Genomic DNA, 21,499 nt, shown 5'->3' with positions numbered 1-21,499 from the left:
GTTGCACTCACCAAAGTGCATATAAGAAATGTAAAAGTTAAATAATATTAAATGACTCTGGTGACGTCCAAGTGTCCAACCATTGAGCGCGGCTCTTCCATCATTTTTTCCAAGGGAGCCCTTAAGCTTAGCATACCTCTAAAAATTTAAATTTAAGTCAAAAAAATTTTTTTTGTTAGGGACAATGCATTCAATACTTCATAAATTTACATAAAGTTAGCCACCTATAAGATGAAAGGTCTGGACTGCATCACCGACAAGCGTGAGAAAATCAAAACAAATTTACAGTGGAAGGTTTAGAACCAAGGGATTGGTAGATGGAAAGTGATATACCTAGAACTGGAGTATAAATATGTGGCTACATATCCAATCTCTGCAAATTTCATTGAGGAGATTAGGTCCTCAGACTCATTATCTTCTCCATGGCAACATCCCAACGGAATAAAGACGATGAAATATTAAGGCAAGAATGCAAAGAACTGATCTCCTCTCTTCCAAGAACGAAAGGGTGGTCACTTCCTTATTTCTATCAATATCAAGGCTTCTGGTATCCTGTAAAGTACTTGAAAGGAGCAGTGGCATTCCATCAACACTATCAACCCCGGGATGGAGATACATTTTTGGTCACCACGCCGAAGGCTGGTACCACTTGGCTGAAGGCGCTTGCTTTCGCTGTTGTGAACCGGAAGCGTTACCTTCTCACTGACCACCCCTTGCTCAAGGCTAACCCCCATGGCCTAGTCCCTTTTGTCATGTTGGAGTTCTTTGCAAATAACCAACTTTCTGAATTTGAGGGCCTTCCCTCCCCTAGGCTCTTGGCTACCCACATCCCTTACAATATGTTACCGGAATCCGCAATAGAATCGAATTGTCGGATAGTTTACTTGTGCCGGAATCCAGGAGATACCTTCATTTCGATGTGGGTTTTCGTTAGCAAGTTGAGAGAAGAGAGTGTAGGACAACCACTTCCTCTAGAGGAGGCATTTGAGTTGTTTTGCACTGGAGATTCTGCACTTGGTCCTTATTGGGATCATGTGTTAGGTTACTGGAAGGCAAGTTTAGAAAGGCCTGAAATGGTGTTGTTCTTGAAGTATGAGGAAATGAAAAAAGAACCCATACTTCATTTGAAAAGGTTAGCTGAGTTCTTGGGGTATCCTTTCTCTCTGGAGGAAGAGAGAGAAGTGGTGGTCGAGGAAATATCAAAGCTATGCAGTTTTAAGAATTTGAGCAATTTGAAAGTAAACAAGGGAGGAACAGTAGAAGTAGGTATTGACGGTAAGAATTTCTTTAGGAAAGGAGAGGTGGGTGATTGGGTAAATCATTTGAGCCCTCCAATGAAAGAGCGTTTGGATCAGCTCACAGAGGAAAAGTTCCACAGTTCTGGTCTCACCTTCTCCTTTTAGTTACTGGTTCATCTTCATATGTGTATTTTTCTTCTCTTGTTTTTTGTTTGGTTTCCAGTAAAGCTCTTACTGACCAACCAAAAAACAGTACCATTTCTGTTTTGTGTCATATTGATATGTGTTTTTCTGATTTTGTTTTATTTGGTTTCGAATAAAGCTCTTGCCGAGCAACAAAAAAAGTACAATTTCTGTATTGGGTCATTTTCATCTGTGAGCTTTCCCTTGTTACAGCATAAAAGATTAAATAACACACCATCTCCAACAGCTTAAGCTTTCAGAGTAATTGGCCGTTTCACATAGTATCAGAGCAATTGCCCAGGGTTCAAAACTCCTTGATATTAAAAATCCACATATAATGGCCAACCCATAAAGAAAGGTCACATGTTCCACGTGTAGGCCAACCCTAAAAAGAGGGGCCACTCTTGAGCAGGAATGTTAGAGTCTAAAAGATTAAACAACACCATCTCCAACAGCTTAAGCTTTTGGAGTAATTGGTAGTTTCACATCCGTATCTTACTCTTGTTTGATTTCCAAAAACGCTCTTACTAAGCAACCAAAAAAATGCTATGTATGTATCGGGTCGTCCTAACTGTGAACATTATATCACCACTGACTTCATAGCTATTATTTTAGAGTTTCATTTTATCTTTTATTAGTCATTTAGAGTTGTGTTTACATAGGATTGCTATTAGATTAGTTTAAAGAATTCCACTTTATCTAGAGCTACGTGTTATGGTTATCAAAGTAACGCAGCAAATCAAACAAGTATCACAGCCGAAGCTTACGATCCGAATATTGCCCTAGAATCCACTAGGGAAGAAGAAGAACCCTAGAATCCACAAGGAAAGAAGAGAGACGGAAAAGAGAGTTAGTGAAAACGTATTTTCAATTCATCATAATCTATCCTTGCTTCTTTCACACTAACATATTTATAAACAAAAACTAGCCTACTAATTAGTAGGCTACCAAGAGAAATAGAAATCAAATCTTACTAAACTTTGGAAAAAAAATCTACATCCTATCGATAACTCCTTTCTAAAGAAACAAATCATATATAGCTACCAATAAGAAAGAAAATAACAAGAAAAGAAAACTAGAATATCTGAAAGCTATGTCCTATATCAAAAAGCAGAACATTACTTGAAGTATGTATAGAATTTGAACGTGAATAAATATTTTGAGTGTCTTTTTCTTAACAGAGTGCTATTGACGTTATCTTCTAGAGAGTGCATATTCACGTTCTGTTACACTTCCACAATTTTTATAAAGTGCATTCACGTTATTTTTCAGAGGCATCTACGGTTTTGGCAATTTTATCTCTCTCTCTCTCTCTCTCTCTATTGAATTGTTTTTCTTCCTAAGCAGCAAAGAGAAGTTCACAAGTGGTATCAAAGCAAGGTATTCGATTGGAATACCGGCCTGTTTTTGGATTTGCTTAGAGGAGATTTCAAGTTGGGAATACCGGTTTGTTCTTTGGTTGCTTCGAGGTGATATCGAGGTTGGAAGAAGAGATGGCGGGAAGTGTTGGTATGTTGGCGGGGATCGAAAAGCTCAACAATACCAATTACATCTATTGGAAGTCGTGCTTGGAGTCATACCTTGAAGGCCATGATCTATGGGAGATAATGAATGGCAACGACATTGAGTCACCAGACAAGGGAGTAAATATACTGCGGAAGTAGAAGATCCGTGCTGGAAACGCTTTGTACATATTGAAGGCATCAATACAGAAGGAGTTGATCGAGCATATTAGAGAAAAGAAAACTCTGAAAGAAGTGTGGGAGGCACTCTCATCTCTCTTTTCACGGGCGAGCAATGCACAGCTGTAGATGTTGGAAAACAAGATCGGTTCATTAACACTAGGTAATTTATCCGTCTCTGAATATTTCATTAAAGTTAAGAACTTGTGTAACGAGATCTTACAGTTAGATGAGGATTCTAATATTAGTGAAAGCCGGATGCAGAGGTTGATTATCCGCGGCTTGAATCCCGAGTTTAGCGGATTTATCAAGGCTATACGTGGTTGGCCAATGCAACCATCTCTCCTAGAATTGGAGAATCTCTTGATTAATCAAGAGATGTTTCCAAAACATATGGCCGGATTGTCTATGAAAGAGAGTGAGGAAGCGCTTATGGAGAATAGTAAGCGGAAGTGGCAGAAAAATAAGAAGTCGAAAGATGGCTATAGGAAAGGTGATCGGACTAATAACAATGAAAATTCACAAGAAAAACTTGATTTTTATTGTTATTGATGTCGTAAGCCATGTCATATTAAAAGAAATTGTTGGGTTAAGATTGAGATCGACGATGGGAATGTTGTCATCGAATCCAAAGACAATGAGGATAATGATGGTGGTGAATGGGACATGCAAGCTTCTTTTGCTTGTGAAGTGGTAGGACAAGAGACCGTTATAGAACACGACTTTGAGGGGGAGGTTTCTTTTGCACCGAATGTTGTAGAATCCCCAATTATGAAGAGTCAAGTATGTGCAACAAGTTCTTCTGGAAAGAAGGCTATTGACTACAAAAATGATTGGTTGATTTACTCTAGATGCTCGCACCACATGATTGGAAATCCTTTGATTCTTCTATGGCAGCAACTATATGATTATGTTTAGTGGGAAGACTCCTTAACACTTTTTCAATAATTTTTTCATCATCTAATTTTTCTCCATAAGTTTTGATTTGATTAACAATATAACTAACTCGTGAGAAAAAATCTCGAATTATATCAGAATTTTTCATAAACAAATTCTTAAAATCACGATGGAGGGTTTGTAACTTAAGAGAGATTACCTTCGAAGTACCTTGATATTCTTCTTGAAGCAAATTCCATCCTTCTTTTGATGTAGTTGCAATCATAATCCTTGTAAATATCGTTTCATCCATGGCTTGTTGGATGAGAAAAAATGTTTTTGCATCCTTCTTTTTGCTCTCCATCAATTCAATCGTCGTTATTAATCTTTCCTGCTTTGCAAAATTATCATACACATTCTCTACCAGCTCCCTTAAATCATAAGACATAAACAAGGTCTTCATCTTAATAGATCAAAATTGAAAATTATCATCTTTAAAAAAAGGAACACTTTACTGAAAATTTGAAGAAGAATTGGTATTACCTGTCATGTTGTCAACTTACCGAACCCGGGCCGGTCATCTTTTCAAATCGTCCTAGGCCATTCTGCTCTGATACCACTTTAAAGAATTTGATGAACTAAAATACAAAACACAATAGAAGCTTTTTTCATAGGAAGAGTACAAATACTTTATTTTCATTATCTCATTCATACCTTACTAGTAACCAAACCAGCCATTTAAATAGAAAATACACAATCGTGTAACATCACACTTTTTTCAACTTTTAACAATCCTAACTACATATGACTCGCGTAGATAAATTCCGTCACCTAAAAAATAGAAAAGCTATACTCATCCTTCCTAATAACTAATGACTCACACGTACAACTCTATAAACTTGTCTCGCATGATCAAACTCACTTCCTAATAACTAGCCACAAACTCTATCTTCATCAAGGATAAGATAAAACTTATAGAAACTTAAGATAAGGATAGCTTGGATGGGTCCAACATTTTCACAAATTTGAATTATAATCTAACAACAACACATAAACAAAATAAAAGAACCATTTTCAAGGTGCCAACCATCTATCATATCTACTCACTACAAGAAAAAGGGTTATTGCCGGCGGATATTTCCCGGCGGTCCAAATAAACGTCGGCAAAGACCATATTTCACCGGCGGTCACAGAAAAACCGCCGAGGTATCGCGTTAACCTCGAACTCATTTTTGTGATGTTGTCCACGATATCCCCGGCGGTCATGACCGTCGGCAAAATGTAGAATTCCCCGGCGGTAATAAGTGAAACCGCCGGTGAATCGTATTGTAAAAACCCAGCATTTGTTGACCTTCGGCATATATTAAAGGGGAAAACTCTAGCTAGAAATCCACGATTCCCCATTTTCCTTCCCGCGCGTGAGACTCTTTTTCCCTCCACTTCTCTCACCGTCTTAGCTAGGAACGAAATCGAGACTCACCAAAAAAAGAAATCGAGACTCTCCTTCGAAGAAAGCTAGGTGATTTGGTTTGCTTTTTCCTCCACCTCTTCTCTGTATTTCACATTTGTTCCTCCACCTCTTCTCCCTATTTCGTTTGCTTGTAATATATGTTTTTTGGATCTCTATTTAGGGTTTTGCAAAGGGTGGAAAGGAGGGCTTGAAGAAGATAAGGATAACTTTGTTTAGGGTTTTGGATATTGGAGAAGAAGCGAAGGGTCTGATCTCTCTAACATCCCAAAGATACGAAGACCTAGGTGATTTTCAGCCCTAAAATTCCTTTGTATTTTCTTTTTGCTCGTTCCTTTCCAACCTAGCTAAATTACCTATTTATTCATGGTTTTCCATCAGAATGTAAGGGTTTTTTTAGGGGTTTTCATCGATCTTATTTTGGGGGTTTTGTAAACAATCTCAGTAGATTGGTTTTTATGAGAGAAGAGATGACCCGTCTCTCAACTGGAATGGGGTTAGGATTTAATTTTTTACATAATGTGCAATCCCTCTTGCTTTTAGTTGTGAAATTCCATGACAAAGAAATGTGTTTGTTCTCGTAATAGTTTAATTTTTTCCTTCCTATGAAATGAATTTTTTCCAGAAATCTACTATCTTGAAGAATCTTTTTGTTTCCAATGTTGTTTTTTTTTTTTTTTGAAGATTAGGGTTCTGTTCTTTAAAGACGTAGGATATATTATATGGAAGTAGAATACCAACGGTAAACCACCATCGAAGTAGCCTTCTCTGCTTCAACCTTCAGGTTCTGCCATTGAAACCGCCATCAATAGGCAGCCACATAGCTGCCGAAATCTCCTAGTTTTTTAGCAATACAACCTTGAATACTAGCCTCTCTTCTTCTTTCTTTTATTGCTGCAAACCCCACCTTGAAGCAGACCCACTTTCTAATTATTTGCTCAGCCTCAAAACAACCCTTTAATATTCTTTAAGCCCTTTCGCAAAACCCAGTACTTGGTGCACAAAAAGCTAGTCCTCAAAATTTCCTTTGTATCCCCACAAAAGTCAACTGGATACCACCCCCTTTCAGCCCACTGCAATGACTTAAATATATTAAAATCCTTGCCAAAATAGCCCCTGTTTCCGCATTAGATTACCCATGTTTTGACCGATTACCCAAAGCCTCCTTTTCTTAATTCTTGCAGCCCTCTATAAGTTTAACCAACAAACAGTGCATAGAATAGACAAACTAGTCCCTTCCTAAAGCCTCATCACAGCCCATCTTTGTTCCCTAAATAGTCCCTTAATTCCCTAGTTTAAGGCACTAAACAAACCCCACAAGACCATCCTACAAACCTACCCTTTCCTTATAAAGCCTTATCCATCTCTTTTACCGAATATTAAAACTTCCGAAGATTTCGGTAAACCCATAATTTTGATTGTTCCATTATGCTTGCTAATATTTTTGCTTAACCTATTGTCGTACTTTTAAAACATATTCATGATGGAGTTTAAGAATCACTACTCATTTTGAATCTGTGCTATAAATAGAAGGTTTTTTACTACTAGTGCAGGTACAGTCACTGTTTAAATTAGGCATGACACCCATATAATTTCATCCTATATATAGGAAAATAAAAGCAAATCAAATAAGAAAAAAAAATAGCATGGTCCAAAATGTCTAAATTTATGGCTGTCAATACCAATTTTCTTTTGCTAATTTCTACTTGAGGATGGCTGCAAAATAATGATCCAGTGGTGACTTTTTTACCATTTTGACTTTCAATCATCAAGTGACAGTACTCATCCTAGAGGTTGAAATCAGTCATATTGTTTGGGAGTAGGCTTGTGTTACTTTTGCGAGTTGGAAAAGTGAATGCTGAGGGTGAATCTAGTAAAAGTTTTGCCAATAATTAAGCAATTAAAGTGAATTATGAAAGTATTTAGTTTGGTGAAAAAGGCGTTTGTCTCCCAACAGCTCAAATGAGTCACTTTTATCAGCAATTCTCTTAATTGGTTGATTTTCTCGTCTTCATTTGTTCACTTTGTAGAAGAATAGGATAGAGCCCACATATGAAGGAGGGATGCTTTGGTTCTTCCTCCTCCTCCCCACACCCACACCCACACACACAACGAGAGAACTTCAGCTTATCTCTATTGACTCTTGGAAATCCCTGAACGTGACTGATTTATCCCATAACTGTTTCAACCTTATCCTCAAAAATTCATTGCTAGAGCTGAATGTTCCACATTAGTTGTTGAACCAGCACCTGTAATGGTCTCTTTCTGCTTGCTTCTGTTCTAATATAATCGTAGACAGATTGAAGAGGATTTAACTCATCTTTTCCGAGTACTTAAACCCTATGGAGTTCTAGTTTTGTATTTAAGTTTGCAAGAAATTCAAAGATCATATGATATTCCATTTTCACATTCTTCATGAAATTTTTTTAAAGGATTCATTTAGCTGACCCCAACTAGTTTGGGACAAAGGCTTTGTTGAGTTGAGTTATATGATATTCCATTTGTTTCTTTATGTCTTCGAGAGGAGGGCTAATGATCAAGTCCCTTCCACTTTTGCCTAAAAAGCCCAAGTATTCTTCTATGGACAAAGTTCCTTGCTGCATATTTATCCTTTTATGCAGTCAGTCGATATGTGCTAAATCTGCCCATTGAGAGTAGATTCAGGCTACCATGTCCCAAACATCCTTCCCTATCTTAGAAATAGAAGGCTTCTATTAATACTAGGCCCCATCAATTAAGAGTCAAGCCATAACTATAAGATTATCGCTTTTGCTGTCATCGTGGAATGGGTCAACTTCTATAGGTGTTTCAACCTTTCCGATTTTGTAACCAACTTCCCCCGACTATCAATAAATATCATAATGGACTATGTCCACTCCAAATAATTTCTTTCTTAACCATTGTAATCATCAATATTGGATGGACAATTTGACTACTTCCTATGGGAGTGATTAACTTTGGCTAACTCCAGAGATAGTGCTTGGTCCGTCTTCCATAGGTATCAACACAACATAATCTCACCCAAAGAAGGCATATATAGCAAGAAATAAAGGATAAAACATTGCTCTCCATTAGCATCTTTGATTCCCCATAGAAGGAAAAAAAACTATGGACATGATCTAGGGCCCTAATTTTGATTTGGATCAGACCCTCTCTGATATCATGTTATAAATCTATACATATAATAAAATCACAAAACAGGAAATCAGAAGTAGATGAGAAATGAGGATAATAGAGGATGAGATGAGAGATGCTAAGAAGAGGAAGTGAGGAAGAAGAGAGAAAAGTTGAATGACAGGGGAAGATGTTCGTGTGGTTGAAAGTTGAAACCCAATCCGCTAACTTCTTTATTTGAGTCAGTATCCCCACCATACGAAAACCCCCAAAGTGGGCCCTTCATAATAAGATGTCACTTAAAATGACTTAAACCCCAAAAGAATAAACCCAAAGATCCTCCTTTGTATGTGGGCCCTATCTTATTTTTCTACATTACCAAAGAGGATGTGGAAGATGTGGAGTCAAGAGAGGGAAATCAAATTGATTATGTTGATGAGTCTGACATTCATCCTTCCACGGTGCAAGGGTGTGAAAGTGGGATTCCCATACTGCGTCAGTTTACAAGCTAAAACCTACACTTTGTAAGCTAAAACCCTTATTTTATAATCCTGAAATGAACAATCCAGATTTTAGCTTACAAAATCTGGGTTATATCTTCATAAAATTCAGGTTTTACCCTGTACAATGCAAGATTTTACGATCCATTCCAAAGCATGATACCGGTGTATCATACAGGAAGTACAAAATGGAAGTAGCCAGGTCAAAGCATGATACCTGCTTATCGTACAGGTCAAAGCATGATACCTGAATTATGCCTGCATTACATCAAGGACTTATTGTCCAACTTAAACGAACAAGGAAAAGTGATCCGAACCAGTGCTGTCGGAACACAAATAAATTTCATATGAGTAGTAATATCTCTTATTCTGATTCAAGAGAGGCAAAGTATATCAAACAGATCATTCAAAAAAAAGAGTGTATGAAACAGAACCAGTTGCTTGGGCTTCCACTCGCAACCTACCAATTGGAATCATAGTGCACACCAACCCTTACAAACCAGCCTTGACTGCTTACCCAATAGGTCTAGCCTGAACTAAAGTTTAACTAATAATGGTTCAGCTACATAGAACCCTGTTCAATGTAGGAATGTCCCCACCTGCTTATCTTCACATGACAGGTCAGTTGTTGAGCAAATTTTGGGACTGCCACATATTGGGCTGCATCAATTTTGGTACTTGAACACAGAGCTCCTTATCTACCATAGACAAAGACAAAACTCGGGCTCATAGTATTGTTGGAGAGTACACTCACCAGTAAGGTTTCACCTTTGTGCGTTTGTGGAAACTACTCGTTTTGAAAAATCAGCCCCTACTCTGGAGAATGGTGTTGTGCTAAATCAGGGTATTTGACTCCTATTCATGAACTGTTTAACCAGAGATCCTACTCTCCAAAGGGATTATCTTAAGTTGATGGATTGTTCTTGTTTGGTTACTACAAATTAACGCCATTTCAATTGCTTTGGGGCTGCCTATTTACACATCTAAATCAGTTTATATTCCTTGTGGTCATGGAAGGAGTGCTCAAAGGACTTGAGTAGAAACATTGACAACCATGGCAAGTTGAAGGCTATGTTACTGGTCTTTGTTAAATACAACTGAAATCCCAAAAAAAGGGAACACATCTCAAACTGCAAGAGAGATAGTTTTTTGTAGTTCAAGCTATGTTTTGAGCTACCATTGTTTATACATAGGTATATTATTTATGGTAACTGGCATGTTTGTTTTTTTCATTTTGCTACCATTATGCTTTGGATAATATTGTGTGTGGATGTTATGTGTATCACTGGATTTATTAACCATTCTTATGTTATTTCTGCAGGTGAGGCATTTCATAGCATTAACTCTGATTTGATAGAGTTCCCTCCTATTGAGTTGTCCACACTCCCTTTGATTTTAAAGGTGCTAATGAACCTCTCTAATTCTGCTTTTGTTTTTTTTTTGGTTGATTTCTTTAACCTAGCTCTTCTTTTCCATTGCCACACATGAGGTGTTTGTTTGGTTTTCTAAACTTCTATCATGTTTGGCCATTGCATCTAGCAAATGCTTGTTTCTCTTTAATATTTTGACTTAATACATCCGTGTTGTTATACTCCTTGATGGTCTTTTTGTTCTTAATACTCCTTGATGGTCTTTTTGTTCTTAATATCATTCATGCTATCTTTCTTATCTCGGCACACTACAAGAAAAAGGGGTATTACCGGCGGCTATTTCCCGGCGGTCGTAATATCCGTCGGCAAATACCCAAATTTCACCGGCGGTTCCGTAAAAAACGCCGGGAATCTTGATAACATCCTACGCTTTTTTTTAACCGTGGCCACAATATTCCCGACAGCCATGACCGTCGGCAATATATGTTATTCACCGGCGGTAATAAGTAAAACCGCCGGGAATACTTGATCTATAAAAACCCACGATCCCCTTTTCCTTTCCCCTTTTGCCTCCACCTCTTCTCCCTATTTCACAACGAAACTGGGATTCTTTATTTTAACAAGTGTGTTTGACCTCAATGACACTTTGTTTTTCTTCAGTCGTACACATTCGTTCCAATCATTATCATTCTATCCTTGAGTAAAGCAGGAGAGTAGTTATGGATAAAAGTTGGATGCAACTTCCAAGGTACAACCCTCGTAACGTACGTAGGGTTAGTTTATGAAATTTGGATTTAACCAATTCGTTATCTTAATTTATAAGCCTCACGCATGTTCCCATTTTTGATAAAACAGACTTGACCCAGCATATAGGGCAGGGTTGGATCGGTTCCTTGATTTTGCATTTGCCAGAACTAATTATGGGAACAAGATCAAATGTCCATGTGTTAAATGTGGCAACATTTATTTGGTTGATCGAATACAGGCCGAGGATCATTTGGTTGTCGATGGGATGCTTAAGGGCTACGATACATGGATTTTTCATGGGGAGGCAGTGCCATCGGCGTGTGTTATGGCTGACAGTGATCACCGAGTGCAGGATGAACCCATACTACAAGATGAAATGCATGAAATGTTACACGACCTCAACCCATTGTTTAACCGTGCAATGGACAATGTGCCATCAGACGGTGGGGTTGATCTAGGAAATACAAGTACGGAGGGGCCAGATTTAAATTCGCAAAGATTTTTCAAATTATTAGAGGACGCCGAGCAGAAATTATACCCGGGCAGCAAATTCACTAAATTATCCTTCCTTGTTCGACTTTTTCACATCAAGTGTCTCAATGGATGGAGCAACAAATCGTTCACTATGTTACTTGATCTCTTGAAGGAGGCACTTCCTGATGGTGAAACGTTGCCAAAGTCATTTTATGAAACGAAGAAAATTATTAAGGATTTGGGCCTCGATTACAACAAGATAGATGTATGCCCTAACGATTGCATGTTGTATTGGAAGGAAGCTGCCAATGAATTTAAATGTCGCACATGTGGGGCATCGAGGTGGAGAACAGATGCAGTACATCCAGATGACGAGCCATCTGAGACATCTACAAAAGGAAAAAAAATTCCTGCCAAGATTCTGCGTCACTTCCCACTGAAACCAAGATTGCAGAGGCTATACATGTCGAGGAAAACAACATCTTTTATGACATGGCATGATGAGGGCCGCACAAAAGATGGTATATTAAGGCATCCTGCAGACTCAACAGCATGGAAGACATTGGACTACAAGTATAAAGAGTTTGGTTCAGAGACTCGCAATGTTAGACTTGGGTTAGCAAGTGATGGCTTCAATCCCTTTAGGACGATGAGTATTGCTCACAGCACGTGGCCAGTTGTTCTAATGCCATATAACTTGCCACCATGGATGTGCATGAAGCAACCGTATATGATCCTCTCACTGCTTATTCCAGGACCATCTTCACCAGGGAATGACATAGATATCTACTTGAAACCTTTGGTAGAAGAGTTGAAGGAACTATGGATTGATGGTGTGCAGACTTTCGACGCAGCGAGGAATGAAATGTTTCAAATGCATGCAGCTGTGTTGTGGACGATTAGTGACTTCCCGGCGTATGCTAACTTGTCAGGATGGAGCACGAAAGGAAAACTGGCTTGTCCATCTTGCCATAAAGAAACGTGTTCTCAAAGGTTGACTCATGGAAGTAAGCAATGCTACATGGGCCACCGGCGATTCTTACCAATCAATCACACATTTCGTTCTGATAAGTCAGGTTTTGATGGGACGGAAGAATGGAGGGTAGCTCCGATTCCGCTATCAGGCAGTCAAGTTCTGGATCAATTACAGAGCATTAACGTAACATTTGGTAAGAAGCCGGATACTAGTGGGAAGAAGCCAACTGCAACTGGGAAGAAGCTAGATACACGTGGAAAGAAACAAGATACACGTGGCAAGAAGTCAGATAACAGTGGGAAGAAGCCGAATACCCATGGAAAGAAAAGGAGGCGTGAGAAGAATCCCAATGAACCTGAGGAGAATACCGAAGAGATGCCTCGTAAGGAACACAATTGGAAGAAGAAAAGCATATTTTTTTGTCTTCCGTATTGGGAATCATTGTTATTGCGCCACAATCTAGATGTGATGCACATCGAGAAGAACGTTTGTGATAATGTCATTGGGACGTTACTAAATATTGAAGGAAAAACAAAGAATAGTGTAAAAGCGCGGCTAGATTTAAAGAAAATGAATATCAGGAGAACGCTTCACCCAATAACTAAAGGAAATAACAAGACATACGTGCCCCCAGCATGCTTCACAATGTCTTCAAAGGAGAAAGATATTTTCTGTGGTGCCTTGAAACACGTCAAAGTTCCTGATGGTTATTCATCTAATATCTCACGACGTGTGAATATGAAGCAGCGCAAGATTTCAGGATTGAAGAGCCATGATTGCCATGTACTGATGCAACAGCTATTACCATTAGCTTTACGTTCATCATTGCCAAAGACCGTCAGCTCGGTATTGATTGAACTTTGTAGCTTCTTTAGAGAGTTGTGTTCAAAGGTTCTCAAATCGGGCGAACTTATGAAATTGAAAAATAGGATAGCACTAACATTATGCCATTTGGAAAAGATCTTCCCACCGGCATTTTTTGATGTTATGGTGCATTTGCCGATTCATTTAGCGGATGAGGCAAGGTTAGCTGGACCAGTACAATACCGATGGATGTACCCAATCGAAAGGTATGCAGAGCTTCTCAAAACTATGTTTCAACAGTTAATTTGTGTACATATTTTCAGTACAGAACGTAATACAAGTATTCACATTTTGTAGGTACCTTTTAACATTAAAATCGTATGTTCGCAATAGAAATCGTGTGGAGGGATCTATTGCAGAGGGGTACCTTGGGGAAGAATGTTTAACGTTTTGTGCAAGATATTTGGAAGGGGTTGAATCAAAGTTGAACCGACCACAAAGGAATGACGAAGATGCTCCGTGTGAATTTGAAGAAGGATTCGCTATTTTCTCAGTATCAGGACGCGCTCTAGGAAAGATTCATATGGAACCCATAGATCCACGGACAGTCAAACAGGCACATCGATATGTTCTCTTCAACTGCGCTGTTGTCAACCAATATCTTGAGTAAGTTACTTCCAGTGTCATAATTTAATATTTCCCGACTCTTCTTTTCTCATACATTCATTGATTCACATGTAGAAAACACATTGCCGAACTTTGGAGCGAGCGTCCCCGTGCGCTCCCAGATTCAGAAAATACAAATCCTTTCGAAAGTTTTCTCGGGAATATTGCGAGGACAGGTGAAAAATGTCCTATCTCATATAGGGACTGGAGGAGGGTTCCACTTGAAAAAAAAAAAGATATGTGGGCAATTGTCAAGGTAAACGTAGTTGAATCTGTATATATGTCTACATTTACTTTTATTATTCTAACCTAATGATACTTATATTTCACTTGACATGTAATACAAACTAAATATGACGTTCTTGAAGACAACAAGCCGTACGTTATAGCAGACCTTGGGAAGAAATGGCGGGAATGGAAGTCAACCCTGAGGACTAAATTCTTCCTCCAAAATGAACCACCACTACCTAGAAGCGTTATCCCGTCAGAATATCAAATTCTATGCGACTTTTGGAACTCTCCTGAAGGGCAGGTAGACAATATTACCTCCTGTATTATTCTCTCCTTTAAAATATTATAGTTATATATCTATTTATTGTTTTCACACTGCAGAAACTTTGCGCAACAAATAAGGCAAACCGAGCCCAACAAACGATAGCACACACTGCCGGTTCGCGGAGCTATGCAAGAGTGACCAAGATGGAGGTAATTTCAGCAACCTTTTATGTTGATTTACTATCTCTTTTTTATATTGATCACTTGCTATCATTATTGAAATGAGTACAGTTCAAAGCTAAGAAGAAAATGCCGAGCCGTGCGGATACGTTTGTGATTACCCATACGAAAAAAGACGGGGAGGCTGTAGATCCTAAATCCAAGGAGATTATGGTATGTTTTACATAATTTGTTATTTAGGTCAACAACTTTATATAACTTGTCATTATTTTCCCTCATATTTTTGAAGGAAAAAATCAAAGAGCGTCAGGAGCAGAATCCCGAACCTGAATCGAGCGGGATCCCTTCCAGAGATGACCTCTTCGGCCAGTTAATGAGGGAAGAGACACGTGGTAGGGTGCGTATGCTTGGGTTTTTTGCTACTCCCTCAACAACATTGGGCACTCCAACTAGGCCTCCTCAACCCCGAGGAAATAGTTTGCATCTTAACACGAAAATGGCCCAATTAGAACAGGTGAATGCAATTATGGCAGAGGAGCTGACACAAGTGAAACTACAAATGTCACAGATCTTAACCCACCTCCAGGGCGTCAGCCCCAACTACGTAAGTTTTTCACTATGTCCCTTAGGATTAATACGTAGATATTTCATTTCATACATTTATTACAATATCTTTCTTAGCAGACTCCCGAAGATGTTTTGCAGTCGCGAGCTAATGCAGCTTCCTCTTCTGGCAGTCATGGATTACGATCACCCTCCTCAGACGAGGTATAAATCCGTTATGTAAATTCTGACTTGATATTTCGATCATCTACATAAGTCATTAATTTTGTTTCTTATAATGTTGATAAGGTTGTTTTATTGAGTAAAATACGAAAGGGAGTTCAAGTGGCAAGGGGCATTTTTCTCAGCAGAGATCCGAATGATGAGGTTGATGATTTGCCGATTGGACTTGGATACTCCGTGGTCCAAATCGATGTCGTATTTGAGCCGGAGGAACCTTTGCTAAAGCCATCCCTATACCTCAAGACTATTGGAGATGCAGCGGGAGCACCAGTCGCTTGGCAGTCCTATCTTGTAAGTAAATGACCAATGAAAATTTTACTACTCCTTATTTTTGCTGCTATTAACTTGGTGTTTCTAATTTATTTTAATATTTTTTTGTTTGATTTCTTCTTGCAGATTAGACCAGCTCATACCGCTTGAGGCCGACCTCTACTATATATTTTGATTGTTTTTCAGTTTCATAGTTGATTTTCGGACTATATACCTTTTGTTGCATTGTAATAGACATTTTGAGTTTGTAAAGTTTCCTCGTTTATGGACTTTTGTATATCTTCTTTGTATAATGGGTCTCTTACTTTATCTAGAATTAAAACTTGTGCGCATTATATTGCTCGTTTGCCTATTTTATTGCTATGGTGTTACTGTTTAACTTTGGGGCTTTGGTGGTTTTGAGTAGATACCTAATTACTGAACAACAAATGTTGACAAGCTCGAGAAGGTACAGTTCAATCATTTTTTTATGTAATATTGCCTTATTTGTCTTCTTCTTTTTATTTATTCACACATAATTTTTTTCATGAGTTTGTTGTAGAGCTTGCGTGCCATGACTGAAATGAATGGGATATAATGTTCTACAAGTTAGATGCGGATTGGACCGGCTACTACCAAGAAGAATGTCGGTACTCAAGAACTACAATATCTTGCAAAAGGTGTGCATAGTCACGTGCAATATTTTAGTTAGTTTGATTGTGGTTATGATCATATTTTTTTAATGGGATAATAATTAGAGAATGTTGCAGGGAAAGTTTGTCATTTAGTTGTTTATTGATGCTAAATAGACAAAAATAACAACAACAATATCTTGCATGACATAAAAGACAAAAATAACCCTCCTACGTACACTAACACACGTTTTGTAACTTAGGAAAAATACTCTCCCCCACACGAAAGATTGCCCATACTCTTTTCATACCATCAACCTCCACTCACTCTTTTGGTCAACACGAGAGAGAGAGAGAGATAGAGAGAGAGAGAGAGAGAGAGAGAGAGGCTTGGGCAACAAGTAAATGATATGATATGTGACCGGGGGCAGCCGGTGAATGGGTTCAAATTAACATGACCCGATTTTATGTAAAAATCTAAAAAAAATCGGCAGTTAGCCGATTAATCGGATGAGGAAGCATCTGGAGGCATACACTTGGGACAGACTCCTCTAGTTTATTTAGGATTACTCTTTTAAACTAGACGGGGCTGTCCCAAATAAGAAATGGGGTGAACATATCATTTCCCTATATGTTGTTATCTAGTGGAGATGATATATGTGCTCTCTTTTTGTTCTTAGCACTTTCCTCTTTATTATTTTGTCCACATTTCTCAATAGCTGTTGTGATAGCTTCTTGGCTTTGTTTCTTTCCACTGTGCTCTCTTTTTGTTCTTAGCACTTTCCTCTTTATTATTTTGTCCACATTTCTCAATAGCTGTTGTGATAGCTTCTTGGCTTTGTTTCTTTCCACGTAAAGTGGAGGTAAATCAAATTTTACACACATTTGAGGTGAAAAAAACAGAGAAGGAAAACTTCAAAATAAAAACAATTTTGAGTGTAATAATCTGTTTGGAATCATAATCAATTCTCAAAATCCAAAAAAACAGGGCCTAAAACACTTATATTCTCCTCCATAGTCCATACTATATAAAATAGGTATCATTTCATGGCCCCATCAAAAACTACCTCCCTTTCTCCCATCAGCTTTCTTTATTTTTCTTGGGCAAGAAGATTATTGAGACCCTACAAGATCCATTCATCATATGCAATCATTCACAACTTGGGCCAGGTTAGGTTGGGTTGTGCATTTACTAAACAAATGAATTGAAATCAACCTGATTTTTGGTAAAAGCTCTGAAAAATCGACCTTAGTTGCACCCCTATATCCCTCGATTGTTGCAAATTTCATTTTTTAATATGATTCAAGCACTGGACTCCCAAAACCTCTATAACCTCCATTTCAAGTTTCCCATTTGTGTACCATGAACCTCCACTGACTTCTTTTGAGGGTTCGAATTCAACAGCCATGTAGTGCTTTCTTCGTTTGTTGTGTATATTAGTAACAGGCTTTATCAGGTTCTTGGATTCGAGGGAGTTGACAGATTTGCGAACGACTTTGTCCTGCAGTTTTGATTCACGTTTTAGATCCCCCATCCAGATCCCCATGCTTTCCTTGCTTTTGATCAATTCGTACAAAATGCGGTCAGCATCAGGAAGCATATGAGAGGGAGTTGAATTTGGTCGACCTCGTTTGGAGGGAAAAGTTGCCGGTGATCGACCCATACCTGCTCGACATAAATCAACAAATTAACAAGATAAAATCAAACTAAGGGAAACACAAAAAAAATTTAAGTCTCTTCCCAAGCAACATTCCAAACCTCTAATCCAGACCTAGTTTCCATGTAGAATAGAAATGAGGACTCCAAATTTCGGTTAAAATTCAATAAAACTTAGATATAACTCCTGTGGTTGTAGAAATAATTTCTATGTTCTATTAAAATTGGTGGAACTCTTGATGTATTTCATACAACATATACGATTTTTGGATGTTTTGGCAGATATTCTGAGTATATTCAAGAGATCAGAGTACTTGAATTTTTCAAAAATCCAACATATATCTATTCTGAAGCAGCATGGAGAATAAAATAATGTACACAATTTAACCCAGGAACTTGACTTTTTCTTTTCATACATGATATATGAACCTGAACCTTTTGGGAAAAAAAATTATAAAACATAAAAATGACGAATTTTCCAGCATTTGGAGTAACTGGTTGTTTCACAACTTCTAATAAATGACACTCTGTAGGTGAATAATGAACTACCAAGCACATTTAAAGCATACAGATTTCAGCAGCAGAGATGGTCTTTTGGGCATTATACTATAATCCGTTTGTTTTGCAATTTGGTAGTCAAAATTGTAGTCATCCAATGTATATCCTTGTGCAGGGAACTGAATCATAATCAGCTCATTGGGCATATTGGTAGTCAAAATTGTTGTCCCCAGCTAAATCTGTTTAGTGTAAAGACTGAGCACGTTAGAATTGTCTCAGATATCACAGCTTAGGAAGTCGAGAGTTGGGTGGAATTCAACCCTCCCTAACCAGAAAATTTATGATCTGTTACAACTTCCAATAGACTACAGACCAGGACAATACAACTGATTTTTTTCTCATATTGGACAACACTCAATCAAGTGTCACATGCTGCTCAATGTGTTCATGATAACATGTCAGTTAGCTTAACCTTGAGAAAACTAGTGGGTGGGGTCAAGACCTACAACAGGGTGCAACTGCCCCTGTTGAGTTATGTGTTGCATCACAATGGAATTGTTATTTCATTAACTTGGTGGAGTTAGTACAAAAAGCCATTACATTTTGCGTTGAATTTTTTTGTATTTGATGATTGTTGTTTCATCAACGAATGGTATAAAACTCTCATTTGATGCCTATTTATGCCAATGTGACCAATTTTTTTTCCTTGCAAATGTAATCTGATGGTAGATTTTCTGAGAAGGTTTTTGGAGCAATCTTTGTAACTACTCATTATTTATCTATTTATGTAATGATATTGTCCCCTATACATAGTGTATTCTTAATTACTTCATACTTGTGTATCTCATTTCAGGTTTATTTTCCGGCTGTCCATATGAAAAAGAAGCTAAAGAATGGTTCATATTCAGTAAAACCTAAGCCCCTCTTTCCTGGCTGCGTCTTCTTATTGTGTGTATTAAACAAGGAGATACATGACTTCATCAGATAGTGTAATGGAATAGGGGACTTTCTTCGATGTAGAGTACGTTGGAAGTACGTAAGATACTAATATATTAAACTTTTAAGAATTATTTGGTGTAAATATAATGCAGATGGCAATCCAACATCCATTTGGTGTTTTCTCCTATTGAGTTTTTAAATTTGGTATTTGATTCCTCCTTCGCTTGCTTTTGGTATTTATTATTGAATGTCTTTTTATTGCACCTGTTTGTATCATCCTTTATCATTGTGATTGAATTGTTTCTGAGGATATGATTTCTGAATGGTTATGGATGGAAGGTGGGGTGCTTTTCACGCTCATAGTACTTGTGGGACGCAGGGTTACATGGAGGGATGAACATAAGAAAGATATATATTGGATGTGTAGTTCTACTTGTCTTTGATGTGGATAATGTGTTAAACGATAATTTGTTATCAGGTATATGTACCCATGAAGGGAATGAAGAATAATAACCCTCTTTCATTTTTATTTAAAAAAAAAAAAACACACATTTACCGGCGGTCCTGAACGCCGCTATATCCTGACTTAAACCGCCGCCAGAACTATTACATACGCATCGGATAAAACTACTACCGGCGTTCATTAACCGCCGGCACTTAGTTTGCTTTTTCTCCGGCGTTTTCTAACCGCCGGCATTAGTTTTCGTATAAAATTTTCCTCTGAAATTGGCCGGTGGTTATAACCGTCGGCAATATATGTTATTCCCCGGCGGTTTGATTAAACCGCCGGCACTATCTTTCCCCACAGAATGTTTGCCGGCGGGTGTATGACCGCCGGCGGGTGTATGAGCGGCGTTCTAGAACGCCGGGGAAAACCTTTTTTCTTGTAGTGACTTAAAAAATGCAATTTTGCTGTTGCTTGAGAGAGCAGCCACCTCAGATGAATTGAATGCATAGGACAAATTTGCAGAAGGAATCTCTCATGGAATAGCCGGCCCACAAAATGCCTTCTGCAATGGTCCCTCACAAATCCCAAAATAAGAGGCAGGTAACCAATATAAAACTTAAATTTGATTCAAAAAAAAAAAATTGCATTAAAGATGAATAAAAATAACGAAAAAAGGACGAAGCATTAGATGCTTATAAATTCCAACAAGGTTTGACCCTTATAACACCAAGGATTATGGTAATGAATGCCCTAGTAAAAAGCCCTAAGATAAATGCTCTAGATCGCCTCACCCACATTCATGTATGTTGTGTTGGCCTTGATTGAGGAGGAACTTTCATCATCGTGAGCTGATTTTACTGCCAATTCAAATGCCTCAAACTGGGGTATAAGTATGTGTCTATGCATCCTAGGTCCGTAGATTCCATTGGGAACATTGTTGATAGTTTGAAATCCTATGACTCCCCCATAGTCCCCATGGCCGCATCCCAAATGCTTAAAGAGGATGAAACAATAAGGAACGAATGTAAGGAGCAAATCTCCTCCCTTCCAAGAGGGTATGCGTGGTACCTACCTTATTTCTACCAATATCAAGGCTTCTGGACCTTCTGGTATCATATAAATTCTAACCTTTAAATTTTTAAAATTTATAAGTTTTCAGAAATATTTTGGCCGAGCTTTTGTTTTCTGTATGTACACCCACTCCAGATCTCCTAGGGAAGCCATTCCAAAAATCCAATTCCCCCTTGGATCCATATTTCTGATTTTTATTGCTCATGTCCAAGAATTTGGGAGTCATAGGTGTTATATCCAAGTGTAGCCTCCATGTTTGTGTAGGAGTTCTGGTTTGGACATGTTAACACTTAAACTGAGGTCGTTTGGAAAGGTTTTGGAATTTCTCTTTTATTTTGATGATTAGACTTGAAAACCCAGGATTGCACTTTCTTGTACCCGAGTCTGATTTGCCATTCTCACTTGTGATTTCCTTTTGTTTAACCGTTCAAGAGGGGGTAACCAAG

The 21,499-nt window shown here is 38.2% G+C and overlaps 1 protein-coding gene and 1 pseudogene across 2 annotated transcripts; both read left to right on the top strand.

Moving 5' to 3' along the window:
* The first annotated feature begins 292 nt into the window (after window positions 1-292).
* On the top strand, window positions 293-1,596 carry LOC143851860 (cytosolic sulfotransferase 15 pseudogene; annotated as a pseudogene).
* Window positions 1,597-5,303: 3,707 nt separating this feature from the next.
* LOC143850790 (uncharacterized) lies at window positions 5,304-16,106 on the top strand. Of its 2 annotated transcripts, XM_077360045.1 has the most exons (10): window positions 5,304-5,498; window positions 5,611-5,734; window positions 10,383-10,462; window positions 14,467-14,630; window positions 14,711-14,803; window positions 14,885-14,986; window positions 15,063-15,377; window positions 15,458-15,541; window positions 15,626-15,850; window positions 15,956-16,106. In XM_077360045.1, the coding sequence occupies exons 5-10, from the start codon at window positions 14,798-14,800 to the stop codon at window positions 15,977-15,979; spliced, it is 756 nt and encodes a 251-aa protein (XP_077216160.1). In that variant the 5' UTR covers window positions 5,304-5,498; window positions 5,611-5,734; window positions 10,383-10,462; window positions 14,467-14,630; window positions 14,711-14,797; the 3' UTR covers window positions 15,980-16,106. The 2 variants fall into 2 exon arrangements, 1 of the variants encoding a protein (XP_077216160.1); XR_013236054.1 differs by lacking the exons at window positions 5,304-5,498; window positions 5,611-5,734; window positions 10,383-10,462; ... (2 more) ...; window positions 15,626-15,850; window positions 15,956-16,106 and adding exons at window positions 12,138-13,698; window positions 13,790-14,098; window positions 14,174-14,354 and having other exon boundaries at window positions 14,885-14,987.
* The last annotated feature ends 5,393 nt before the right edge of the window (window positions 16,107-21,499 follow it).

Source organism: Tasmannia lanceolata, unplaced genomic scaffold, assembly GCF_043159265.1.
Source record: "Tasmannia lanceolata isolate RefF3 unplaced genomic scaffold, GAP_Taslan_0.1 ptg000018l, whole genome shotgun sequence".
Classification (NCBI taxonomy): domain Eukaryota; kingdom Viridiplantae; phylum Streptophyta; class Magnoliopsida; order Canellales; family Winteraceae; genus Tasmannia; species Tasmannia lanceolata.
The sequence above is the reverse complement of the archived record's forward strand: the minus strand, read 5'-3'. Positions and strand labels throughout refer to the sequence as shown.